The 23,788-nt window shown below is 52.7% G+C and overlaps 3 protein-coding genes across 3 annotated transcripts in view; 2 read left to right on the top strand and 1 right to left on the bottom strand.

Annotated features, from left to right (window-relative positions):
* The first annotated feature begins 588 nt into the window (after positions 1–588).
* On the top strand, positions 589–3,025 carry FIGNL2 (fidgetin like 2). Its single transcript, XM_044228349.1, has one exon. The coding sequence runs from the start codon at positions 651–653 to the stop codon at positions 2,619–2,621; it is 1,971 nt and encodes a 656-aa protein (XP_044084284.1). The 5' UTR covers positions 589–650; the 3' UTR covers positions 2,622–3,025.
* A 5,020-nt stretch (positions 3,026–8,045) lies between these two features.
* TMDD1 (transmembrane and death domain 1) lies at positions 8,046–8,987 on the top strand. The gene has a single exon (XM_044226383.1). The coding sequence runs from the start codon at positions 8,046–8,048 to the stop codon at positions 8,985–8,987; it is 942 nt and encodes a 313-aa protein (XP_044082318.1).
* Positions 8,988–9,806: 819 nt separating this feature from the next.
* SCN8A (sodium voltage-gated channel alpha subunit 8) overlaps positions 9,807–23,788 on the bottom strand; it is a 180,833-nt gene continuing 166,851 nt past the window's right edge. Inside the window, exons 26-28 of the mRNA XM_044229304.1 lie at positions 22,780–22,884; positions 20,122–20,392; positions 9,807–16,477 (exon numbers count right to left, since the gene is read on the bottom strand). Of these exons, the coding sequence (XP_044085239.1) occupies positions 15,330–16,477; positions 20,122–20,392; positions 22,780–22,884 (1,524 nt within the window). The 3' untranslated portion in view covers positions 9,807–15,329. The remainder of the gene's footprint in view (positions 16,478–20,121; positions 20,393–22,779; positions 22,885–23,788) is intronic.

The following is a 23,788-nucleotide window of genomic DNA, read 5'->3' as shown; positions in this document are numbered from 1 at the left end:
TCTGGGTCAGTCCCTGGAGTTTCCCAGGGACCACTAGGCACTGCCCCCACACACTGGAGTCTCTGACTTGAGGCCTAAAGGGGCCCCTGGAATCTTGGGGAGGGCTGCAGGGAATAGTTCAGGTAGGACTATCAAACTCCAGGGCCATTCATCTTTCTGCAAATCTAGTATCTCTAATGCCTAGCACAGGGTTGGTGTGTAGCAAACAAGTCTTACTGAAGGAGCCCCACCTGCGTTTGACTATTTCTGGGGGCAGGGTGCCTCACTCATCGTGGACCCCTTAACTACATTAGGTCTGAAAGCAGGGACCAGGTATTGTAGAGGGCAGGGCTTGTGTGGCTGGGACAAAATCATCATCGAACTGCCTCTTGAGGTGAAGTCAGGGTCAAACATATCATTTCCAGACCTCTCTAAGGAAAGTATTTTCACACAGTTTTAATGCTGGGACGTGCCCTCCAAGGCAAGTACTGTGTTAGTGGTGCCTGCAGAGGGGAGGCCCTGGAGGGTGGCACGGGGGTGGTGGATGGTGGAAACCGGCCTGGGCCAAGCTGCCATCTAAGCTGCCTGGGGCTGGCGGCTGGTGGGCCCTGAAAGGCCCGGCACGACCCCTCTAGCCACTTCTCCCCATCTCGCCCACAGCTCTGTTGAAGATGCACTGGACACCGGAACACGCCCAGCCCCTCAACCAGTGGCCAGAGCAGCACCTGGATGTCTCCTCCACTACCCCGTCACCAGCCCACAAGTTGGAGCTGCCCCCGGGAGGTCGCCAGCGCTGCCACTATGCTTGGGCACACGACGACATCTCTGCCCTCACAGCCTCCAACCTCCTCAAGCGCTATGCAGAGAAGTATTCAGGGGTCCTGGACTCACCCTACGAGCGCCCCACGCTGGGCGGCTATGGCGACGCAGCCTTCCTCAACGGCGCCAAGGGGGACCCCGAGCCCTGGCCAGGGCCGGAACCCCCCTACCCCTTGGCCTCCCTCCACGAGGGCCTCCCGGGAACCAAGTCCGGTAGCGGGGGCGGCTCTGGAGGCCTCGGGGGCTCCCCGGTTTTAGCCGGGAATCTGCCTGAACCCCTCTACGCCGGCAACGCGTGCGGAGGCCCTTCGGTGGCGCCCGAGTACGGGGCGGGCTACGGCGGGGGGTACCTGGCCCCTGGCTACTGCGCGCAGACCGGCACCGCGCTGCCCCCGCCGCCCCCCGCCGCACTCCTGCAGCCTCCGCCTCCGCCGGGCTACGGCCCCTCGGGGCCTCTGTACAACTACCCCGCGGGGGGCTACGCGGCGCAGCCAGGCTACGGGGCCCTCCCGCCGCCGCCTGCCCCGCCGTCGGCCCCCTACCTGACCTCTGGCCTGGCGGCGCCCACGCCCCTGCCCGCGCCCGCGCCGCCCCGGCCAGCGCCCACCTCCTACGGCTTCCAGGCTGCCGAGGCCGGGGTGTCGCTGAAGCGCAAGGCGGCCGACGAGGGCGCGGACGGCCGCTACCGCAAGTACATCTACGAGCCCGCCAAGGCCCCGGGGGCCGACGGCGCCTCCTACCCCAACACGGACAACGGCGAGTGTCGGGGCAACGGGTTCCGGCCGAAGCCTCCGGGGGCCGCGGAGGAGGCCTCGGGCAAGTACGGTGGCGGCGTCCCCCTGAAGGTCCTGGGCTCCCCCGTCTACGGCCCGCAACTCGAGCCCTTTGAAAAGTTCCCGGAGCGCGCCCCGGCGCCGGCTCCCCGCGGGGGCTTCGCAGTGCCGTCGGGAGAGCCCCTTAAAGGCTTGGACCCGGGGGCCCTGGAGCTGGTGACGAGCAAGATGCTAGACTGCGGGCCCCCGGTGCAGTGGGCAGACGTGGCGGGCCAGGGCGCGCTCAAGGCAGCGCTGGAGGAGGAGTTGGTGTGGCCCCTCCTCAGGCCCCCCGCCTACCCCGGCAGCCCGCGCCCGCCGCGGACCGTGCTGCTCTTCGGGCCGCGGGGCGCCGGCAAAGCGCTGCTGGGCCGCTGTCTAGCCACACAGTTGGGGGCCACGCTCTTGCGCCTGCGCGGAACTACGCTGGCCGCGCCGGGCGCCGCCGAGGGCGCGCACCTCCTCCAGGCCGCCTTCGCGGCTGCGCGCTGCCGCCCGCCCTCTGTGCTTCTCATCAGCGAGCTGGACGCGCTGCTCCAGGCTCGTGAAGACGGCGTCGCTGCTGCGGCAGGCGCGCTGCAGGCGCCACTTCTGGCTTGTCTGGACGGCGGCTGCGGCGCAGGGGCCGACGGCGTGCTAGTCGTGGGCACCACCTCGCGGCCCGCGGCTCTGGACGACGCCACCCGGCAGCGCTTCGCTCTCCGCTTCTACGTGGCGCTGCCCGACGGGCCTGCCCGCGGGCAGATCCTGCAGCGGGCGCTGGTCCAGCATGGCTGTGCGCTGAACGAGCGGGAGCTCGCGGCCCTGGTGCAGGGCACCCAGGGCTTCTCCGGGGGCGAGCTGGGGCAGCTGTGCCAGCAGGCAGCGGCCGGGGCGGGCCTCCCCGGGCTGCAGCGGCCCCTCTCCTACAAGGACTTGGAGGCAGCGCTCGCCAAGGTGGGCCCTAGGGCCTCCCCCAAGGACCTGGACTCGTACGTGGAATGGGACAAAATGTACGGCTCCGGACACTGACGGCGCGCCCGAAGGCCGCGGGAGCAACCGCCCCTCTTTCCCCGCCCTTCCGGTCGGGAGGTTGTCTTTAGCCAAACCGGGTTGGGAGGGGGCCGGAGTGATGAAAGTGGGCTGGGGGAGGGGAGGGGCTGCCGGTGGATTTTTTTTTTTTTTTTTCCGTGGGAAGGAAAATGATTCTGCTAGGCAGATAGATGCCATATGCGCTGTGTACTCAGGTTTTTCCTATTTATTGTGGACGGGAAACTCGCCATCTCCGCCCAGCCGACGGGCAGACCCGGGATGAGCTGGCATCCGGGGCCTAAGGAACTCCTGCGCCCTCGCCACAATCCTTTTGTCTCCTCGCTCTCTTAGTGGCTCCCTCCTTCCCCATTCTCTGCCTTAGCGTAGTTTTCTCTCTCCGTGGTTTTGTCACTGACCTCCTCATATGCTGGCCCTGTTTCTCTTTTGCTCCTCCTTCCCCTGTCTCTCCATCTATCACCCTCTGTGCTTCTGTCCCTCCCTTGCTTTCCAGCCTCTGTTTCTCTTGGTCCCTCTCATTCAAAAGAAAGCAGTGTTCCTTTGCAGGAGATCTGGAAGTCCAGGGGCTGAGGTGGAGAGGGTAGGGCGTTTCCTCCCACCCCAATATCCCTCACCCAGCTGTATCTTTGGGTCTTAGGGGGTAGGGCAAGCAAAAGAAGAAAAAAAAAAAAAAAAAAAAAAAAAAAACACCCAAAGAAGGGTTTTTGTTTGTTTTTGAGGGGGAAATCCCAGAAATGTAGCTTGTTTAATATTTTAGGCCTCTTATTTTTGTAAGATGTGTAGAATTTGCTGTTTGTTGTTTTGTTTTGACAACTCAGGAAGAAACTGACCTCAGAAAAGAATGTTAGACTTGGGCTGCTCTCCTGTGTGTTCCCTGCCCCTGACTCCTCCCCAGGGAGCAAATTCTCCCAGGAGACTCAGAAAGTGAGGTGGGGAAGAGGAGAGGAAGACTCAGAGCCACACTGAAACCCCTGCTCTTCCTGGGACAGAAGCGGAATGTATTTCTAGGGCTTCCTCCCCAGGTCCAACGTTGTAGCCAGAGGTGTGGGGGAGTGGGTTGTGGGATTTGAGAAGAGGTAGGTCCTGCTGCTCTCCCCCCTGAGCCTCATCCCCCAGCTTAGTGTTAGCTGTTTAGTGTTATCCAGAGGGATGCCCCTTGCCCCCTTTCCTGCCCCAGGAAAGAGAGGGCCCAGATGGGAGGGTGATCTAGGCAGGAAGTCCCCAGAGAGCTTCTCTCACCTGGCCTTTCACAGGGAGAGGTCGTCTATAACTTATGTTAGGAGGATTCCCTTGGGAGAGAAGACAATGTGGCCACAAGTCTGGCGGGGCACAAAACTGACTACAGGCTCTGCTTCCCCGCGTGTTGGGAGGCTCCAAGGAGGAGTGAGCACCGATTAGAAGAAGGTGCCTCTCCCATTATCCTAGGGTCCTAGGTTGGGAGCTTCAGGGGCTGTGAGAGTATGAAGGAGATGGGTAGACTGTTTTTCCCTGAAGTGGGGGATTTATTTTCAGTCCCACCCAAACTTTCCACCGGAAGCCAGGCTTGGAGACCCTTCCTTATGCGAATAATACTCCTCTCCTTCCCAGCAACTTTCCCTTGACAGGGCTTTGGTTTGTCTTCCTACCCCTCAGGGAGCCCATTTCACAGCTCTGACCATTGCTCCAAAGTAGGACGCAAGCCCTCACCTTACCTCTTCTCTCTCTCCCCCAGCACCCCCTCCCCCATTCCCTTATAGCTCCTACAGTCTCTGTACCATCTCCCACTCCCAGCTGGAAGGGTGTCCATGGGGGACATTTCAGGTGCCAAGATACTGAGGGCCTGTGCTGCGCTGGAGTGCTAACAGGAAAGCTGCTCTGTTTTTCCCTCCTTTTCATCCTTTGTCTTTTGGGGCCTCCTCTCCTCCGAGCTGGCTGGCTGCAGGGCTTTTGGTGCCTCTACACTGCTGTGAAGGGCCATTTGGAGGGAGCAGGGTGTGAGGAAGTTCTCTCAGGTGTGTGTACGTATATGGGGGGGGGTGGAGGGCATGGGGAAGTGGGGTTGGGATCCCAGCCTTCCCTTCAAGAGGCAGGCAGCTGGGGGCCAAGGGAGGAGCTCCCTGAAACCCAGGGCCCCCACTGCCTCCTCTACTGGCCTTGGGGAACTTTGCACAAGGAGACGGCCCCCAGTCTACTAGCACCTACCTCTAGTAGGGCTAGAGGCACTGGGGTGGGTCGGGGCGGGAGTGGGGTAAGGGCAGGTCCAGCTCTGGCAATGTTGAGGGGGCATACCAAAGAATCCAGGGGCAGGCATTGGGGGAGGGCGGGCGGACTTGGCAAGCTGGCCCTCCTTATCCTCTACCCACACTGGGGTTGGGGTCCTCTCCCCCAGCTGTAACCATTTCTACCTCATTTTGCTGCGTGTTGTACATGGACGTATTTATCTCCTGTCTGATGATGCTCTGCAGTTGTGGTCTGTCTACCTCAGAAGAGACTGTATTTTAAAAGAAAGTATTACACAGTATTAAAGCGATGACATGTGGTTTCCAGAGGATTTCTTGGGGGCAGCAGGATGTGGGGAGCCCTCTGGGGAAATGCCTGGGCGTCCAGCTGTGCCATGGGTGTGGCCCTGTGGGTGTTTCTGGTCCTTTGGCAGAACAGCACTGCGGGACCCCTGGTACTCATTCTGGCTCAGCCAGGACCTACCAGGGATTGGGCACAGAAGCTACCAGGTGAGAAGCACCAGAGTAGGGGAGGCCCTCCTACAAGCTCCCAGAGGTTCAGACTTCTATCTCCAGAGTCCCCAAGTACCAGGGGAAAGAAGGGCTCACATGTTTGTTGAATGAGTGAATGGATGAGGAAATGAATGCTTGGAGAAAAGGGGGCCTGAAGAGGACGGTGCACTCAGAAGTGTGGACAGCAGCCCTTGCTGGCTAGAGCTAAGATTAGACTCAGAGTCCTGGAGGGAGGGAGGGGGGCAAAGCACAGGGCATGGAGGTAGCTAAGCTCCAGTCTTCAGGGGTGCATGGGATATTTTGTCCATCACCATCGACTATTCCCAAACTAATATTGCCAGTGCATCATAAACCAAGAGTCTGAGAACTAAGAAGGAAGAGCTTGTTGAAAAAGCTGTATGTAGGGGTGCCTGGGTGGCTCAGTGGGTTAAGCCTCTGCCTTCAGCTCGTGTCCTGATCTCAGGGTCCAGGGATCAAGCCCCGCATCAGGCTCTGCTCAGCAGGAAGCCTGCTTCCCCTTCTCTCTCTGCCTGCAGCTCTTCCTGCTTGTGATCTCTGTTTAGAAAAGAAAAGAAAGAAAGCTGTATGGAGATAGCTGTGAGAGGTGTGGCTCCACAACCTCCTGAGGTCTTTGAATGCTCTAAGCAAAATTACCCAGGACCAGCGTGCTTGGAGAGCAGCGCATGTGCAGGCGGGCTCAGGGCTGACGCATGCCCTGGGCTTTCAGGAGGCAAAGCAAGCCCAAGCCAGGAGAGCCTGCAAAGTAATCGGTTCCCCTGTGGCAGAAAGAATTGTGTGCCTGCCCATGGGGGCCCCCAGGCATTGCCTGGGACTCAGCTCCGACAGCCCTCTTGGCCCTTGGAGGTCTAGACCTCCCTCACACTCTAGTTGGTTTATTCTGCATCTATTCTTTGCAGACTCTGTGTAGCACTGAAGATTTGGCAATGGTTAAGCACAGCCACTGTTCAAGGGGAGAAGAGCTCAAAAATGGATCATTCAAAAATAAGTGGATGGGGCGCCTGGGTGGCTCAGTGGGTTAAGCCGCTGCCTTCCGCTCAGGTCATGATCTCGGGGTCCTGGGATGGAGTCCCGCGTCGGGCTCTGCTCAGCGGGGAGCCTGCTTCCTCCTCTCTCTCTCTGCCTGACTCTCTGCCTACTTGTGATCTCTCTCTGTCAAATAAATAAATAAAATCTAAAAAAAAAAAAAAGTGGATGAAGCAGCTTGGGGAGGGGCTCTATAAAAATTTTATATTCTCACGTCCAATATAGGATTTGGTACATGGAAGACACTAAAATACTAGATAAGTCCTTCAATTAATCAATTTCCAGAGAAATGTCCCAATGGAGTATGCACAGGCTGTTTTGTAACAGAAAACCAATACAGGCTATCACAAGGATGCCCAGAAGAGCCCCTGCCTCCTAGTGGTGGAGGGGGTGGTGTATCAGAAAAACTTCCTGGGGGGCGCCTGGGTGGTTCAATGGGTTAAGCCTCTGCCTTCGGCTCAGGTCACGATCTCAGGGTCCTGGGATTGAGCCCGACATCAGGATCTCTGCTCAGCAGGGAGCCTGCTTCCCCCCCTCTCTCTGCCTGCCTCTCTGCCTATTTGTGATATCTTTCTGTCAAATAAATAAAGAAAATCTTAAAAAAAAAAAAAAGAAAAAGAAAAGAAAAGAAAAACTTCCTGGGCAGGAAGCCAGGGGGTGTGGGGGACGGGGAGCAGCCAAACAGAGCTCCAGAGGTTGGAAAGCACCATGGGTGATTTGTTACAGGAGCATAAAGTGAGGGTGGGAGGAAGTGAGGTGTTGGGAGGAAAGGAGGTCAGTAGCCTGTGGACAGGGACTGATTTGCAAGTTAAGAATGCACACATGGATCCAACAAATCTTTACTGAACACCTACTTTGCACTAGTTGCTACAGGGACAGCAAGCAGATGGACCTGAAAGTCAAATGGAGGAGACAGCAAAAAGGCAGAGCTGCACTGTAATGTAGGAGTAGATAAAAGGGATACCTCATGGTGAGGCAGGAGGGTGTGTATTATAGTCAAGTAGGGCTTCCCAGCAGGGACTTGTCAGCTGAGGAGTGACCAAGGCCAAGATCCACCAGAGAACCAGAAGGGATCTTGCTGAGGGAAGGAAACAAGGTTAGGGAGTGGGGACTTGAGGAGTCTCCCTAATCCAGACAAGAGAAGGTGAAGGTTTGGAGGCACGGTGGGAGGATGGGAATTGATGATTCTAGAAATATTTGGTATTTAGTAGATATCCAGAGAATTTGGGATTGGGTATCGGATGATGGTGAGCTGGAGGCTGAGGGGCGGTGAATGGATTAGTAGAGATGGGGGAGACGGGTAACTTGAGGCATTAGTGGGCTTGCCAGGCCGCAGGCCTAGGGCAGGCGTTCTAACGTAAGGGCTCAGGATCCCAGCCTCTTGGGGGACTGGGTGTGCCCCACCACTGGGTGTTAGGAAACTCGCACTCCTAATTCCCTTCAGTTCCCAGTTTCTGGATGCTGGGAGATCCCATGGGTGGGTTGCCCCCCTCGACCCCAGTCCCAGCCTGCGGAAGCCGCCCTCTCCGCGAACCCGGTCCCCCTCTGCCCCTGCCGCGGGTACGAGGCACCCCTCCCCCACCCGTGGGCGTTCGGAGCTCCTCCCTCCATAGTGGGTGCTGCGCGGTCACAGCCCGCGACGGTGATGGCGATGGCGGCGCGGGCTCAGGCCCGGGCCCTGGCGCTAGTGCTCTGGGGCTGGGCGCTGGCCCCGGCGGGAGCCCTGGACGCCATGGGCCCCCACGAGGCCGTCCGTCTGGCCGAGCTGCTGACCCCGGAGGAGTGCGACCATTTCCAGTCGCTCCTGAAGGTGCCGGAGCCGGACGTCGAGGGCGAACTGGCCCGGCTCTCTGAGGACCGGCTGGCCCGCCCTGAGACGCCGGCGTCCACGTCCGCGCCGCGCGGCCGGCTGTGGCGGCAGCGGCGGGCGGCGGCCGAGCCCGCGGAGGTGTCGGACGGCTGCCGGGAGGGGCTGGCGGCCTGGCTGGCGGCCAACGCCTCCACCCTGTCTTGGGACCGCGTGGCCCGGGCTCTGCGGCGCAGCGGCCGCCCGGACGTGGCCCGGGAGCTGGGCAAGAATCTCCACCAGCAGGCGACGCTGCAGCTGCGCAAGTTCGGCCAGCGCTACGTGCGGCTGCCCGCCGTCCCCGGCCCCGGCCCCGGCCCCCGCCCCGCCGCCGCGCCCCCAGCCGCCGCGCCCCCAGCCCCGCGCCCCCGCCGCGCCTCGCTCCCCGAGCCCGACTGGGACGGGCTGCAGCTGATCGTGGAGCGTCTGCCGCAGGCACCCTACGAGCGCAGCCCCGCCGGCTGGGTCGGGCCGCTGGCGCTCGGCCTCCTCACCGGCTTCGTGGGGGCGCTGGGAACCGGGGCGCTGCTCATCTTGCTCACGCTGTGGCTCACGGGCGGCGACGGCCCCGGCCCCGGCCCCGGCCCGCAGCCGGGCCCCCGTCCTCGCCGGCGCAGGCCCCCTCAGGCGCTTGGCGCGGCCGAATCGAGGCCGCTCCTGTCCGCCGAGCGGCTCCAGCCACCGCCGACGAGGGCCTGGGCCGCGCGCCGGCCGGGTCCCCCCTCGCCTCAGTGTCCCCGACTGTGAGACGGGAGCGCTGCCCTGGCAGAGAGCCAGCCGCCTTCGCCCTATTATAAACATTACCAAATCCGCAAAGGAGGGAGCAAGCGTTGGTTTGTTGGAAATAGCCGCATCGCCAGCGGGGCTGCCCCGGGAGAAGAGGGTCTCGGTGCCCGTGTCCCCCCCGGTGTGGGAGGCAGGCCGTCCCGCTTACCAGCTCTAGTGCCTTCTTCTCTCACGGGGATTCTTGCACCGACAGCTACCACTTAGTGAGAGCTGACCGTCCTCCAGGCCCCGTGCGAAGCGGTTACCTACATGATTTGACACACTTCAGAACCCAAGAAAAGCAGGTGTGCTCCCCGTGACATGTAAAGAAAACGGGCCACAGCTAGTTAGTGGCATATCGGGGTTTTGAATCCAGAGTGGTCTGAGGCTAAAGTTGAACTCCAGAGGGTATGATCTGTGACCTCAGGGAGCCGGACAAGATGTAGAGTTTCTGCTTACTGGGATGCCCAGCTGGAGTTGCATGTGTCCCCACTCTCAGGGGCTGCCGCCACCAAGCTGCTCTCCCTACTCAGACAAGGCCTCCTAAATGGAGGAGACAGTAAGACCTACCATACCTGGAGCCCCAAACGTTTCCCACCCTCCTGAGTGGCTGGGGCTCTGCCAGCCCATATGAGGAGCTGAGGATGGGTGAGCCCTCAGACTCCGTCCCCTGTCTCAGGGGAAGGCAAAGAGAATAGCTGTAGGGTCTTGCTGGGTGGGAGAGCCTGACTCCCCCCATCCACCCCCAGCCGAGGGTCTTTGGTGTGAGAACAATGACAGAATGACAGGCCAGTCCAAGAGGAGAGTTGAAAACAAGATTGACGTAACCCTTTATTGCAAATTCTAAAGTAAAAAGATGTACAGTACAAAGTAAAATTGAAATTTCAGACTATAAACTTCCAATCCACTTATGCATTCTCATTTCTCAAGCATTTCTGCCATTTCCGCGTAAACGGAACAGGGAACAAGTCGAGGGGGTGAGGGAAGGAGGAGATACAGCAAGGGAACAAAATTAAGTGTCTAGAATAATCACAAACCCCAGAAGCAAGTGAAAGGAAAGACATTTTCTCGACCTGCTGTCCTGGTGATGAGAAGCGGGGGTGGTTGGAGCAGTGCAGTTTAAAATGGCTCTCAGAATAGCAGCATTTATGGTACCATTTCATCTTTCTTAAGTCCAAATAATACTTTGCCCTTCCCTAGTGCCTTTGCCTCTGTATCTCAAAACACTTTACAAAACATTTAGTTAAAGCCTCACAACACCCCTGTGAGGTAGGTCAGTATTATTATCCCCATTTTACAGATGAGGAAACTGAGGCACAGAGAGGTTAAGTGACTTGCCCAAGGCCACACAGCGAGCCAGTGGTTGAGCTGGGGATGGAACACAGGAGTTCTGTCCCTTTTCTGGAACCACTGGACCACGCTCCCCTTTACCTATATTCTTCACACACACACACCACACGTGCACACCCGCCCACCCCACCCCACTTAGCCTCTATGTACAGCAAACAGCAGTGGGGGGCAGGGGCAGGGGGTGCCTCAGGAGCATTTTCATGGAGGAAATCTTGGTAATCTTGGAAAGGAACTCCAAGAAAGCACAGAGCTGAGCCACAGTGCAGACTTCTGTGCACACCTTGGGCCCCTCCCGACCCAGACTTCCTCTTCTCTCCTGATGTCCCCCTGGCTGGCTAGTTGCAGCCGATTCTTTAGGGGGTGGGGGTACCTGAAAATGAACGAAGCTTTTTGCAAAACTTTGGGCAACATCTGAGAAAAGAAAGAGGCATCATTACAGAAGATGCCCAGGACTCAAGTCACAAAGTCATAACCCATGGCAATCTCACCTCCACAGCAGGCCTGGAGGCTGGGGCCGAGGGGAGGAGGATGGGGACTGACCTACCAGCCTTCTCTCTCCAGAGTGGAGCTACTGGAGCGGACTAGAGTGGGCACTTCAAAATCCTCCTGAGAGTGTTCCTGGACGGGGAGACATGGCCTAGAGTGGGATGTCCCCAAAGCAGGGCAGGGTGAGGGAGGGGAGCGGTACTCCTCTTCCCTGCACAAATGTGAACGAGACCAGCCGTAGTCTGCTGGTGTATGTGTTGGGGTGATGGAGGGCAGGGCCCAGCATTAGCTAGCAGAGTGGAGACTAGTGGGCATCGTGCTTGCCCAAGCTTTGGGGCATTAGGATAGGGTTTTGTTGTTGTTGTTGTTTTTTTTGTTTTAGCATACTGGTGAAAAAGGCAGAAGTGAGGCCAGTACGGCTGGGTTGGCTGACGTCATCTCTGGGGGCTCTGCCAGATGGACTGGTGAAGAAGGGGTTTCGTGGGCCCGGAAGCACTGGCCCGGGAGGAGGAAGAACGCTACATGCAATGGATAAGTGCTGGGTGGGGAGAATCTGCAAAGGTGGGAGGGGGTGGGTGGGACCTTGCTCCTCTCTCCAATCTTTACTTCTCAGCCAGAACTTTTCTCCCTTCTGTTCCCCTCCTTTCCCCAAATGTGCTAAGGTCCCGATTCCCAGACCCCTCCCAGGACTCAAGAATTGGGATAGTCAAGCAACAAACGGACACCAAGACAGGCTTCCCTTGTACAGCAAAAAGGGTCATTTTTATTTTGTTTCCTTTTGGCTTATAGTAGTGATGTACTTTTTTTTTTTTTTTTTTTTTTTTTTAAATCATGTCTCATTTAGAGCAGTGTTGGCCTCCATGCATTCACTAATACACTAATCTTCACTAGTGGTCTTTTACAAGTTTACATTGGTTGCGGCGGAAAAGAAAAGAACTTTGGGCACTGTATTCTGGGGGCTGTGACTGGGAGCGACTGCTTATTTCTCCCCAGTCAACTTCTGACCCCAGAAGTGGTTCATTTAGAGAAGTGGGAGTAGGTCATGTTGACTCGGGACGTTTTCGCTGCTCTCACCCTCTGCTTTAAACTATGGAGTCTCCTCAGCCTACAGCAACAAGGAGGTTAAGGGAAGAAGAGGGGAAAGTGTTTTTCACACACAAACCAGCAACGGTGTCAGCTGCTGCTCAGTGGCTTTGGCTCTGCATTTTAAGTTAACAGCATCGCACATGTCTTTTTGCTTTTTGTCCTTTTTTTAAAGGTGGATTGTGGAGTATAAATACTGCACCAAGGACCTGGCTACAAAAAATAAATATTTATATTATATTTATATATCTATATATATATATGTGCAGTGATACTGTGGCTGCGGCTGCTTTTTGATTGGCTTCGTTAATATTTGGCAAAGCGTTGCCACTTACCCACTCAGTGAAGGCGCACGGAAACGTCACCGACTCAGTTCAGTGCCTGTTAACTGCGGGTGTAAACTGCTGGTGATGGTGTCATTTACTACCAAAGAAGTGTGGAGCAGGGCGGGTGAGTGAGAGAGTAAGCGAGCGAGTGGGTGGAGGGGCGGTGGGTAAGGGAAAAGAAGGTAGGAAAAGTTAAAAAAAAAAAAAAAGTTGAAACATCAGATAGAGTGGGGGGGCTTCTTCCCTACGAAGCTGGCTGATGGGTGTCAGATACCAAGGCCCATTTGTGTGTTACTGAGGAGATAGCTGCTGAGGGTCTGGGGGGAGGGAAAAGGTCAGATCTTAGAAAAAATCTCATTAATATGCTCTAGTAGCTTAATGACATCACTAGCATGAGCGCTTGGGGGGTACCGAGCGGGATCTTATAGCTCTGTTGCCCATCCCAAGACCTAAGAACAATTATGAAGTTTAGCCAAATCTTGCATAGAAGTGGTTAGAATTTATTGCACATTGGAACAAAAATATATATATTTTTTGTTGTTTTGGAAAAGACCATTAGCAATAAAAAATTTTTTGTCTGTCTGTCTGGTTTGGGGATGTACATTGGCTGACAGCATCTAAGATCTAAGAAGAAAGAAAAGTATAAAAAATAAAAATAAACATGACAATGGCATAAGCCAGAAGCCATTTCCTATTTGATAAGTTAATAATTTGTATTTACAAAAAGGCATGCCAATAAAATAAAATGATATATTACAGTATTTATAATTCTCTTAAAAAGAAGAGCCACACATGTCAGCTTCTGTTTTGTGCTGTTTACGATGTAGCCTGTACATGTTACCATACATTCGTCCTAGCAGTTAGCAGGGTCACCGAGAGAAATGCTTTTCCAGCCTGGTGTCGGGGGATAGTACAAAAGTCCTACGGAGGAGGCCGCAGAAGCAGGCTGACGAGAGTCAGGCAGAGTTTCTCACGGTCCGACAAGAGAGAAAGCTCTGCTTTGGCTTGCTGTGGTTTGTTCTATGCAAAACTAGTCAAGTGGTTGGTACAATCACACCAGAGTGCTTCTACAGCAAGGCAGATGGGCGTGTCTGATTACGGGGTGCTTTCAGTCCCCCTCGGTTTTATGGTTTGGGAAGAATTGGTTTTGATTTGGTTCGCTCGCTCAAGTCTCCTCGCTCTCTGTGAGGACTTCCTGACATTCAAGTGCAGCCTCGTGGCTGTGAGTGCGAGTCATCAGGGGAGAGACCGCTGGACTAAAAACTGTCTTCCCCAAAGCGGGAGATGGAACGGAAGACACTGTGTTCCCCGCAAAGCCACCCTCCAAGGACAATGGGCAGGTCGCTAAGCAGATGGCACAACTGTGGAGAGGGAACTGTGCGGGGGGCCGGCGTGAGGGGGTGGGGGGGAAGCTGGGACGTCTAAAGAATTCACATTAAATCGCTGTCTCATGAGAATCAGTGCAATAAAGAAACCAAGTGGGCTTGGTTCAGAGGCGGCTCCATCTCTCCCTCAGGTCCCACCAGTGACTATTCTATAATGCACGGAAGAAACCACCGCCACAGCCCCCAGGGCTGCTGCCCTCACCCAGCTCTGTAGGTAAGGAAAGCCCCGCTTGGTGCAAAAATGAGATGGAGGCAAGAGGAACCATGCAGTGTGTGAGCTCGCGACAAGCCCTCTGTAGAGTGGGGAGGCCCGTCGGGAAGATCTGCAGCCCTCTCCAGCGGGACCCGAGCCCGGAGAAAGCCACAGTGCAGAAGGACAGGACACTGAATGAAGTGAGCACCCCAACCCCCATGAAAGTTTTTCAGTTCCCCAAATTGCCCCCTAGAGATAATGTGCCACTTTGAGTAGCACTTTTCTCTCTGCCCCAAGTAAGTGTCAGTTCTCCAGTATGAAGGCTAAACAATCATCATAAATATTGCAATACAAATGAACTTTTTTTTTGGATTTTTTTTGTTTTTAGCCCTAGGATTTGGTTTTACAGTGACATTATTAATACAAGCCATTCGAGATCAAAGTTTCCCCATGGAGGGACACAGAGCAGCATTTAAATAGTTCATCTTTCAAAATGTGCAACAATGGCTGTATGTTAGAGACGTCTGTTAAACATACACACACAACGGATCCGTCTGCTTGTTGGACTGGGTTTGTTTTTTGGTGGTGGTGGTCAATTGGTCGCTTATGTTCCCCTACCCAGAAGGTGTATGAAAGACTTCTAAGAATTCATAAGGATTTGCAGCGGGTATGGAACTCTTACCATTTTTTTTTTTCTCCAAATACAGTGAACGGTGCAGGGCTGGGTCCCGTCTGAAGGCTGACCCAGTGCAGGGGATAGGATTAGTAGTGTCCTGTGGTGTATGGTTCTCATGCATGACTTCTGATCACAGCATGCCATCATGCAAATCATTTCTACGCATTGAACGAGCACAATGTTTGGAATTGGCCTGAGCAAGTCCTCCTCAGCCTGAAGAAACCTGATTGTTTCCCCCACCCATCTCCAAACCACGTGAAGCCCATGTGGAGAAGATGCGGTTTATGTCAAAGAAACGGACAGTTGAATGCCACGGGCTAGATGTGAGTGTGCGTGTGTGTGTGTCTGTGTGTCTGTGTGTGTGTGTTTTCTTTTTGCTGCTTAGCTTAACTAATGTAAGAATGCAAATACAGTTTGCATGAACAAACAAACTTTTAAAGTGATGCTTTCTGCTTCTGAGAATCACCAAAATGAAAAAATAAAATCCCTTTGGCTGCAACGGAAATCTGCTGGTCCCGGCAGCCTCTCCTCTGGTTTTTGTATCCTGTTGGTTTTGTCCTAAGTTGCATTGACTGATGTGGAACATGCAGTAACCACCTGCCCAAGCGTTAGAAAATCTGTGAGTCCGGGGAGCAGGGTCCTTGGCCCTTGGCAGGTCACTGCTCAAGATGCAACCGTGTTACATGGTAAGCAGACTACGTTTGGTATAGATCTTCAGTTCAAGTGTCTCCACAGCTGTTCTGCATTGAGAAGATTCAGGAAGTTTGTAAACAATCTTTCACTTGCAAGTTTTACATCTGTACAATATTTAATTTTTGCTTTCCTCTAACACTTGGATTCTCTGACCTCTTTTTGTCTTCTGGCCCTTTCCCTTCTTCCTTCCTCTGCCCGTTGCTGTTTTTCCTTCTCAGGTTTAGTTACGCTGTCGTAGGACGGGAGGGAGGCTGTGGATGGGGTGCTCTCCTTTTTCTCCCGGTGTGTGCCTCCATTCTCCAGCTTATTGGAAGTGGTCTTTTTGCAAATGAAACCCCGCCTTGCTAAATGTCCCCGGTAGGCGCGCTGCAGGACCACGGCCGACACCTCCTCCTGCTTGCGTCTCAGTGTGGTCGTGATGGGCTCGTAAGACACTTTGGAAGGATTGGACGCCACGAACCTCTCCTCCATCTGCTGCCGGAGGATGTCCAACTCCCCGCTATCTCCCAGGACCCGCTTGGTGAAGGCAAAAAGGATGTCCAAGCAGTGGATGCGGTCCCCGCTGACCATGGGCAGGTCCATGGCAATGAGCTCGATGGTGTTGGGCTTGGGCACTCGGAGAGGGTGCTCCAAGGCATCTGCAAAGTCTGCCAGCTTACAGTACTCGATGAACTGGGTGGCATCGGGGTCAAACTTCTCCCAGATCTCATAGAAGGTCTCAAAGTCATCCTCACTCAGAGGGTCGGCACTTTCCTCTGTGGCTACACTGAAGTTCTCCAAGATGATGGCAATGTACATGTTCACGACGATCAGGAAGGAGATGATGATGTAGCTTACGAAGAAGAAGATGCCCACGGAGGGGTTCCCGCAGTCACCCTTGAAGCCACTCCCTGGGTGTTCCTTATCCAGACTGCAGTCAGGGGGGCGGTTCAGGATGGGCAGCAGCAGGCCGTCCCAGCCAGCCGAGGTTGTGATCTGAAACAGGCAGATCATGCTATTGCCAAAGGTCTCAAAGTTGAACATGTCGTCGATGCCAGCCTCGTGCTTTACATACGCGAAATTGGACATCCCAAAGATGGAGAAGATGAACATGACCAGGAAGAGCAGAAGGCCAATGTTGAACAGAGCAGGCAAGGACATCATTAAGGCAAAGAGCAGGGTCCGAATCCCTTTGGCACCTTTGATCAGACGCAAGATGCGCCCGATACGGGCCAATCGGATGACTCGGAATAGGGTTGGGGAAACAAAGTATTTCTCAATTATATCAGCCAGGAACATTCCTAAGAAGAGGACAGAAGAAGAAATGTTACTGAGACTGGAGACCCCTTTCTCTTAGGTTACCTGGCCCTGGAGCCCTTATGTCCAAGGGGCTTCACAGAATGAGCGCCTTACCATTCAATTGGGACTCTCATGATGAAAAATGAAAATCACCTGTTTCAAATGTATACAAAAGCAGAGGAAACAATAACATAGACATCTATGCACTTCACATCCAGATTGAATAGACGCAAGTAATTTTACCAAATTTGCTTCCTCTCTTCAACCACGGTCCTGGAGATGGTAGAGTATCATGCCAGTTTCTTCACAATTTCACTACAGAAGAATCCACGCTATCATAGCTAGATCGATAGCATCCTAGCATCCTACTATGTTGAAAGAATTGTACCATATCTTCTTAGAACTTTTTAGAAGGCAAGGTATTTCGATCTCTAACTTAATTTCAGGACTTTGCATTATGCTTGTTTGATTGATCTCTGGTGTTATACTAATTCTGGATTATTCATTTTTATGGTTGAACAGTATTCCATCTCATGAACATGTCCTCATTTATCTGTTTTCCTACTCAGGAACAATTAGTTTTTTCTCAGTTTTGTGCATGTGTGATTTTCCGAGGTGTTACTGATTCCCCTCCAAAATGCTAGCAGATTTCCACATCCGCACACAGTGAATGGGAGGGCCTGGCACCACCCAGGACCTCATGCCCCTAGGCTGTGGTGTCTTGGTTATTCTGCTATGCCTCGAATTTTCAAAGTATCTTCTTCCCGGCTCTGAAAAGACGTTTTTTGTTTCTTATTGTCCCGTGTCCCTACCCTGCCAAAGTAGCCAAGAAAACTAGAGGGGATCTCTGAGGAGTGGCTTTTCACTCAGAGCTTCTAGATTTTGTGTTTAAAGCCATAAATCAGAAACAGCATCAGCAGAGAAAAACGTCAAGGCATAGTAAGTAGGATATAAAAGGGGAGGGTGACTATGTAAACCCAGAGGGCCTTTTTTTGTTTACACTTATCTGGGGGTCCACCTCAGCCAGACCACTTGCCTTGAACACCACAGAGCAACCATGGGAGCCCAGTGAAGGGCCACGGAAGGGAGAGGGTATGCAAAGGTTGCAACTGAAGGGAAGGCAATGACGTGCCCTCTTCCTTCAGTGCCTGCTCCTGCTGCTGAGGCCCTGATGAGACAACATGAGCTTCTACGGACAGGAAGGATTTACTTTGAATAAGGAAATATCTTTCAACCCTAAGGGTTCACAAATACTGGGATAATGAACTGCAGAATACTGGGCAAACCCCTTATTTGAGTTCCTCCCCACCTTTTCTTTTCTTAAAAAGATTTATTTAGTTTAGAAAGAGAGAGACTCTCAAGCAGACTCCCCACTGAGCATGGAGCCTGCTGCAGGGCTTGACTCGGGGCTCCATCCCACAAACCAGAGGTGGTGTGACCTGAGTGGAGATCAAGAGTTAGACGCTTAGCCGACTGAGCCACCCAGGCGCCCCACTGAGCTATTGAAGCTAGGATAAACATGTTTTGTTTTCTGTTTGTTTGTTTCCCTCCTCCTCTAAGTCTCAAACAGGTGTCTAACTGGAGACATATCAGAGTAACGGACGTCACTTTGGACTTACACTCCCCCATGCATTCCTTCATAAAGGTGCCTTTGTGATTAGTCAAACTCTTTATGCGTGATTCTTTTTCAACACAGGACAAAAATCTTAACTTCAGCAAGGGACAAGATGCAGTAAGTTCAGAGAGGAGGCCGGACAGCCTCTTGGAGCATCTTCCATGGAGTTAGAATTCCATGGAGTAATTGAGCTTTCAAGAAAATGTCTACTTCAGCCAGCACCCAAGATGAATTCTCAGCTCTCTTCTTTTTGCATCTTAAGTCAGTCATAACCAGGGACTGTAAGAAGTCAGGTCGTATCTGGACTACTGCATTCTGGTAGGCAAGTAAGGCTTCAGAGAGAAGGTGCTAGAGTAAGGTTCTGTCTGCTTGTCCCCAGAGAAAAGGGGAGAAAGATGGGGAGACAGCACTCCAGGGAGCAGGAACACCATTTAAGGGGTCCTCTAGGAGGTCCCGGGGATAGTTACCCTAACTTCCCTTAATTTAAAAGGATGACTTCTATACTTCTATACTTTTGTTTCTGAACAAATGAATGCTATTTAATAAAAATCCTAATCACCAAAAGTAAAATTATTCTTCCCTTTGTTTTTCAGTACCATCTGAGAATAGGGGACATGGTTTGGTTTGTGGGTTTTCCTACTCAAAGACAGGTGAGCAGGAAACATTGAAGAACAGTGGACGGGGCAACATTGTCCAAAGTGTGTTTTGTGGGAGCTCAGGAGTGTGGATTTGAGGCCAGGGCTGGACTTGAAGCCTCGCTCACTCGCTCACCAGCCTCATGTCTTGGTCACTGCTCTGTGCCTCAGTTTCTTGTACTTAGAAGGTTGTTGTGAGGACTATAGGAATTATAACTAGCAAAGCACTTAGAACGGTGACTGGCACATAGTATGTTTCATTAAAACATGAGATACCATTAGTATTATTTGAAAAAAGGGTGCTGTGATCAAAATAAAGGTAGGATGGTGTATTCAACCATTCTTTACTGTAGGATTTCCAAGACCCTTCTATAGGCCACTGTGCTCCGGGAGTCTCCAAAGGGAGATTCCATGTGTAGTGCTGCCCAGAGTAATTTCATCGTGGAGCTCTTTTCTTGGGGGGAGATGCATGAGAATAATGCCCCATGTACCAGCACACTTTTTGATGTGCTACTCCAGCAGAAAGAACAAGAGAACCAGAAACTAGCACAGACCAAGGGGAAGGCCAGCTGCTTTCAGTCGCCCCTGGTCACCACCTTGCTCAGCCAGCCTGGCCACCAGCTCTGGGGCTGGTTCCCTCGGGCCTCAGGCACTCCTCCTCTGCCAGCCTACGTCAGTTAAACCTACCTGGAACTGAGCCAGTGTTTTACCATTGAGATGCCTTTTAGGAAGTACAGGAAATAAGTTTTGGGAGGCCAATCAATAGGTCAGCATTTTGTCTGCCTGCCAGAGTAGCAACCCTCCCATGCCTCTAGGTTGAAGCAAAATGTTACACAGTTGCTGTTAAGATCCAACCCGAGTTCTGCCTCTGCCACCTCCCAGCTGGGTGACCTTGGACACACAGAAGATTAAAAAATAGCCTGCTTCCTGGGCTGTCATAAGCATCAAATGAGATCATGCCAGTGAAGAACCATGCCGGTACACAGTAAAACGAGCCCTGCTGTCCTCATCAGAATGTTCTCAGACTACTTTCATGAGTATCCAACCCAACAATCTCTTACCATTCCTTTTTCCACATTACATTGCAACTTCAGCCAGGGTTCTTTTAACTTTCCCTGTTAACTTTAAACACCTCGAAAGCAAGAGCCAAATCTCTATCATTTTCCCCTTTAACCAGGGAATTTCTAATCCAAGACAACTATGAACACTCACTAGAAACCCACTGACCACGTGACCTACTGGGCGGGTCCATGAGATGACTTAGAGATGCACGTGGGCCTCTGCCACGAGAGGCCCGGGCCTGCACTTGACACCCATGGAACCGGCCGCTCACCCAGGAGTCCCGTGCTCGAGGCCAGGCAGGCGCCCAGCGTCTTCCCCTGCTGGTCCCACTTACCCACAATGGACAGGATGACTACCACGAAGTCAAAGATGTTCCAGCCAATGGTGAAGTAGTAGTGCCTCAAGGCAAACATTTTGAGCACACACTCACAGGTGAAGAAGATGACAAAGACCAGGTTAATCCAGTAGAGAATGTTTTCCATCTGCTTGCTCTGTGTATCTGTCTCCACCATCATGGTCACCATGTTAAGGCAGATGAGCATCATGATAACAATATCAAAGGCTTGTTGAGTGACAAAGTCAAAGATGATGCCTTGGATTTTGTTCTAGGGGCGGGAGGGGGAGGAAAGACATGAGAACATTCATGAGAGCCTCCTCCAATGGACCATGGAAGCTGCCATCACCTGTCTTTTCTGCACCCCTGGCCAGCTCTTTGCTGCTGCTCTGGCAGGGTGTCAGGAACAGGGGCAGACCCCAATAACACCCAGTATTCTCTTCCCAAGGCTTTCTAACGCTGCCCCTATTCTCTTTTGTGTCTATGCCATCACACGCTTCTGGAGGGCTTCCCGCCTTGCCAACTGCCCCTGTTCAGCCTCGTTTGCTGGCCATGTCTGCCCTGACCTTGTCTCTTTTCTCTCTACACTGTCTCCCCAGGAGAGCTCACCTATTCCTACTGTGTACATGGTGTCTGTGTCCTTCAGTTTCTTAAGTTCTTTCCTCTGAATTGCTGTGTTGCTTTCTCAGCAAGCATCTCTTCCTTGTTGACTCACAAGCATCTCCAACCTGACAAACCGTTCTCCTGCCTCTCACCCAACCCGCCCGTCTCCCATCTCTATCATCCACCCAGTCTCCAAACCAGACCCTTAAGGGTCACCCTTGTCACTTTCCTCTCCCTCGTCCCCCCACTGCATACACTGCAGGTCCGACTGATTTTTCTGAATTCATCCACTTCATCCCGCTTCTGTTGGCCTCTCACTAGCCCAAGCACCGCCATCTTCTATCTGGACTTCTGGGAGAGTCTCCTAGCTGGTGTCCTACCACCTCTCTCGCCTGCCTCCAGTCTCCAGAGTAGCAAGTGTGATTATTTAAAAACATAAATGGATCCTATCTTGCTTCTACTTAAAACCTTTCAACACTTTCTCATTGGGCTTGCAACAAAGTTCATACTGCTAGCCCGATTCAGAGATGCCTCGCACAGTCTAATCTGGCTCACCTCATGCCCCTTCCTCTAGCCGGCCACCACCTGGCTACACGGATGCTTTCTGCTCTTACAGCCAGCACGCCTGGCTCCTTCTCATCTACCCAAGTAGACTCTTCCTAGCGGGGCTTTCTCGGACTGCTTTACAGAAGTGGATCCCCTGTCCCAAGCTCCCTGTTCTCTGTCAGGCCCGCCGGTTGTTTTTTCTCACAACACTACAGGTTGTATAGTGGCGGTTTGATCGTTTATTACCTAAATCTCCCCTGTATTAAAAACAACCTTGACAACAGTGTCTGAATTGTGTCCGTCACTTTGGGCCTAGTGCCTGGAACTTAGTAGGAGACATCTAACTATTTGCTGAATGAGTGCTGATCACTCTTTATTAATGTCTCCTGCCATAGGACGTTTTTATATTTTAGAGCAGAAGAAAATACAGAAAATACATGTAGGTTCCTGCGTGCAAAGGGTTGAAGAGAGCTTCAGAAATGTTAACATTCTCCATTCTCAGTCTCATTTCCGTCACAAAATGGAAGCTCTAACATCAAAGAAATAGCAAAAACATTCTCTTTCTTAAGATCTCTGATTTTTTTTTTTTTTTTAAAGCCTAGGAACTCAAGCTGGTGCTTACTTTGAGGATCACTTTCACTTACTGGTTTCCCAACTGTTCGGCGGGGCCTGAGGGCTTCCTTCCCCTCAGAAGTTGCGGGGGCAGAGGGCGCCAGTATGCCAGGCCCAGAGGGTGGCACTAAGTAGGGAAAATGCTTAGGGACTCCCACCCTTGGTTCAAAGTAGCTCTACTTTTATTTCTACAAATTAGACTGCCAGGTGAGCTTTGAAGAGTTGTGCTGTTTTTAAATAAAAAGGTACTTTAAATGAAAGTTACAGAAGATGGAACTTCGAGCCTGGGGGTGGTGTCCCACTCTGCTGGGTACGTGGCTTCAGAAGCAGAGCATGTCCTCTGACGTTAGAGGGCAGGCACCAACCAATGGGCAAAGCAAGATCCTAGTACCCAAATCTGTTTGACAAAAGGTTCAGTTCAAGACTGAAAATCAGGACATTACACTCCTAGTTTCACCCTCTTCTTCTCCCACAAATAGTCAGGGTACTATCTTGTCTTGCAAAGACTTATTGCTGGGCAGAGAGCTGAGAAGATAGTGGTCACATCCTATCTTGCAGTGGGAGAAAGACACCAGCTTTCACTTTCACTTTCCTTTGTCAATTTTTAGCAGTCTTTTAAAACATCTTTTTTCCATTGCCAGAGCCTATGTGATTATAACAGGCTGATTCTCTGCTGCAGCCCAAGGAAGTCTCAGAGGACAGGTCAAGCACAAATATAAAAGCCATCCCCTACCTTAGTCCCTGTTCTGCTGTCTTTCCCAGATCCTCTGAATGGGGTGGCTGGGAGAGGATCAGAGGACACAGGCAGCCCGTCATTTACCCCTTTCTTTACTTGGCAATAATCCTACCAGTGTATTTGCCATTTGGGGTCTCACTCTGCCCTCAGCCTGCACTCACCAGGGGGCGGGGAATGGGTTTCTGCGGTTTCTTTGAGCCCAGCTTTTTCATGGCATTATAGTACTTCTTCTGTTCTTCTGTCATGAAGATGTCCTGACCTCCAAAGTAAAGGAAGAAAGAAGAGAACAAGTAATTACAATAGGCTCTCACGCACTGTGGTTTGGACCTAAGATTCAACCTTAAGAGCTGAGGGGGGCCTGACCCTCTGACCTTCCACAGGTCAGTTAAGCTAAGAGTTGGCCCATAATGAGGTAGACCTAGGACAACTATTCTAATTCAAAGAAACACCAGCCTTCATCCTCAGCTTGGAATTCCTGAGGTCCACCAGCGGCTAGGCAGGAAGGAAATGGACTGCCCCACTGTGGACCCCAGGGAAGGGCACACTTGAGAGCTGTGATGCTGAAGATAGTTGAACCTTCCTGGGTCACACATTTTTGGGGACCTGCTTTCCATAACAGAAGTCTAAAGAAGAACATTTTAAAACGAAAGGATTTTCAGGTCCTGGTTATAGGCCCATTTATTTCCAACATTAAAAATTCAGAAATCCTGGTATAAGAAAACAACACGGAGAGGTCCTTGACACAGATGTGACTTCTACAATGGATGACGAGAGTGAGTGCTTCAGTTTGTTTAGGAAAGATTGTTAACCACCTGGAACAAGGCAGGAAGTGAACTTTCCAAGGATGGTCTCTCAAATCCCAGTTTGCTAGTGGTGCCCAGGGATTCCCATCAGTCATGAAACTTTCTACTTCTTGCTACAGTTACTCAGCTGCTGCTGTCCTTTTCACCCCTATCACTAGGCCCTCTCTGACCTGCCTCCCCCTGGCGGGAAGTCACACCCAGCAAAGACCTCAAGAATTGCTAGTACATTAGGTATTAGGACATTGTTAGTTTGGCCTAGGAAACGTGGTAAAGCACACACTGTGCAATCCAGGGCCCCCCCGCCCCGCCCCCGAAAGAGTTGATGGCACTAATGTATAGTGGGGCCAAGGCCACAGGGAGGTGATAA

This window comes from Neovison vison, chromosome 12 (genome assembly GCF_020171115.1).
Source record: "Neovison vison isolate M4711 chromosome 12, ASM_NN_V1, whole genome shotgun sequence".
Lineage (NCBI taxonomy): Eukaryota > Metazoa > Chordata > Mammalia > Carnivora > Mustelidae > Neogale > Neogale vison.
This window is presented reverse-complemented; position numbering and strand designations above follow the sequence as displayed.

What these genes read in the sequence shown, in the direction of transcription:
- FIGNL2 (XM_044228349.1), top strand. Translation starts at nt 651, where the DNA reads ATGCACTGGACACCGGAACACGCCCAGCCCCTCAACCAGTGGCCAGAG.
- TMDD1 (XM_044226383.1), top strand. Translation starts at nt 8,046, where the DNA reads ATGGCGGCGCGGGCTCAGGCCCGGGCCCTGGCGCTAGTGCTCTGGGGC.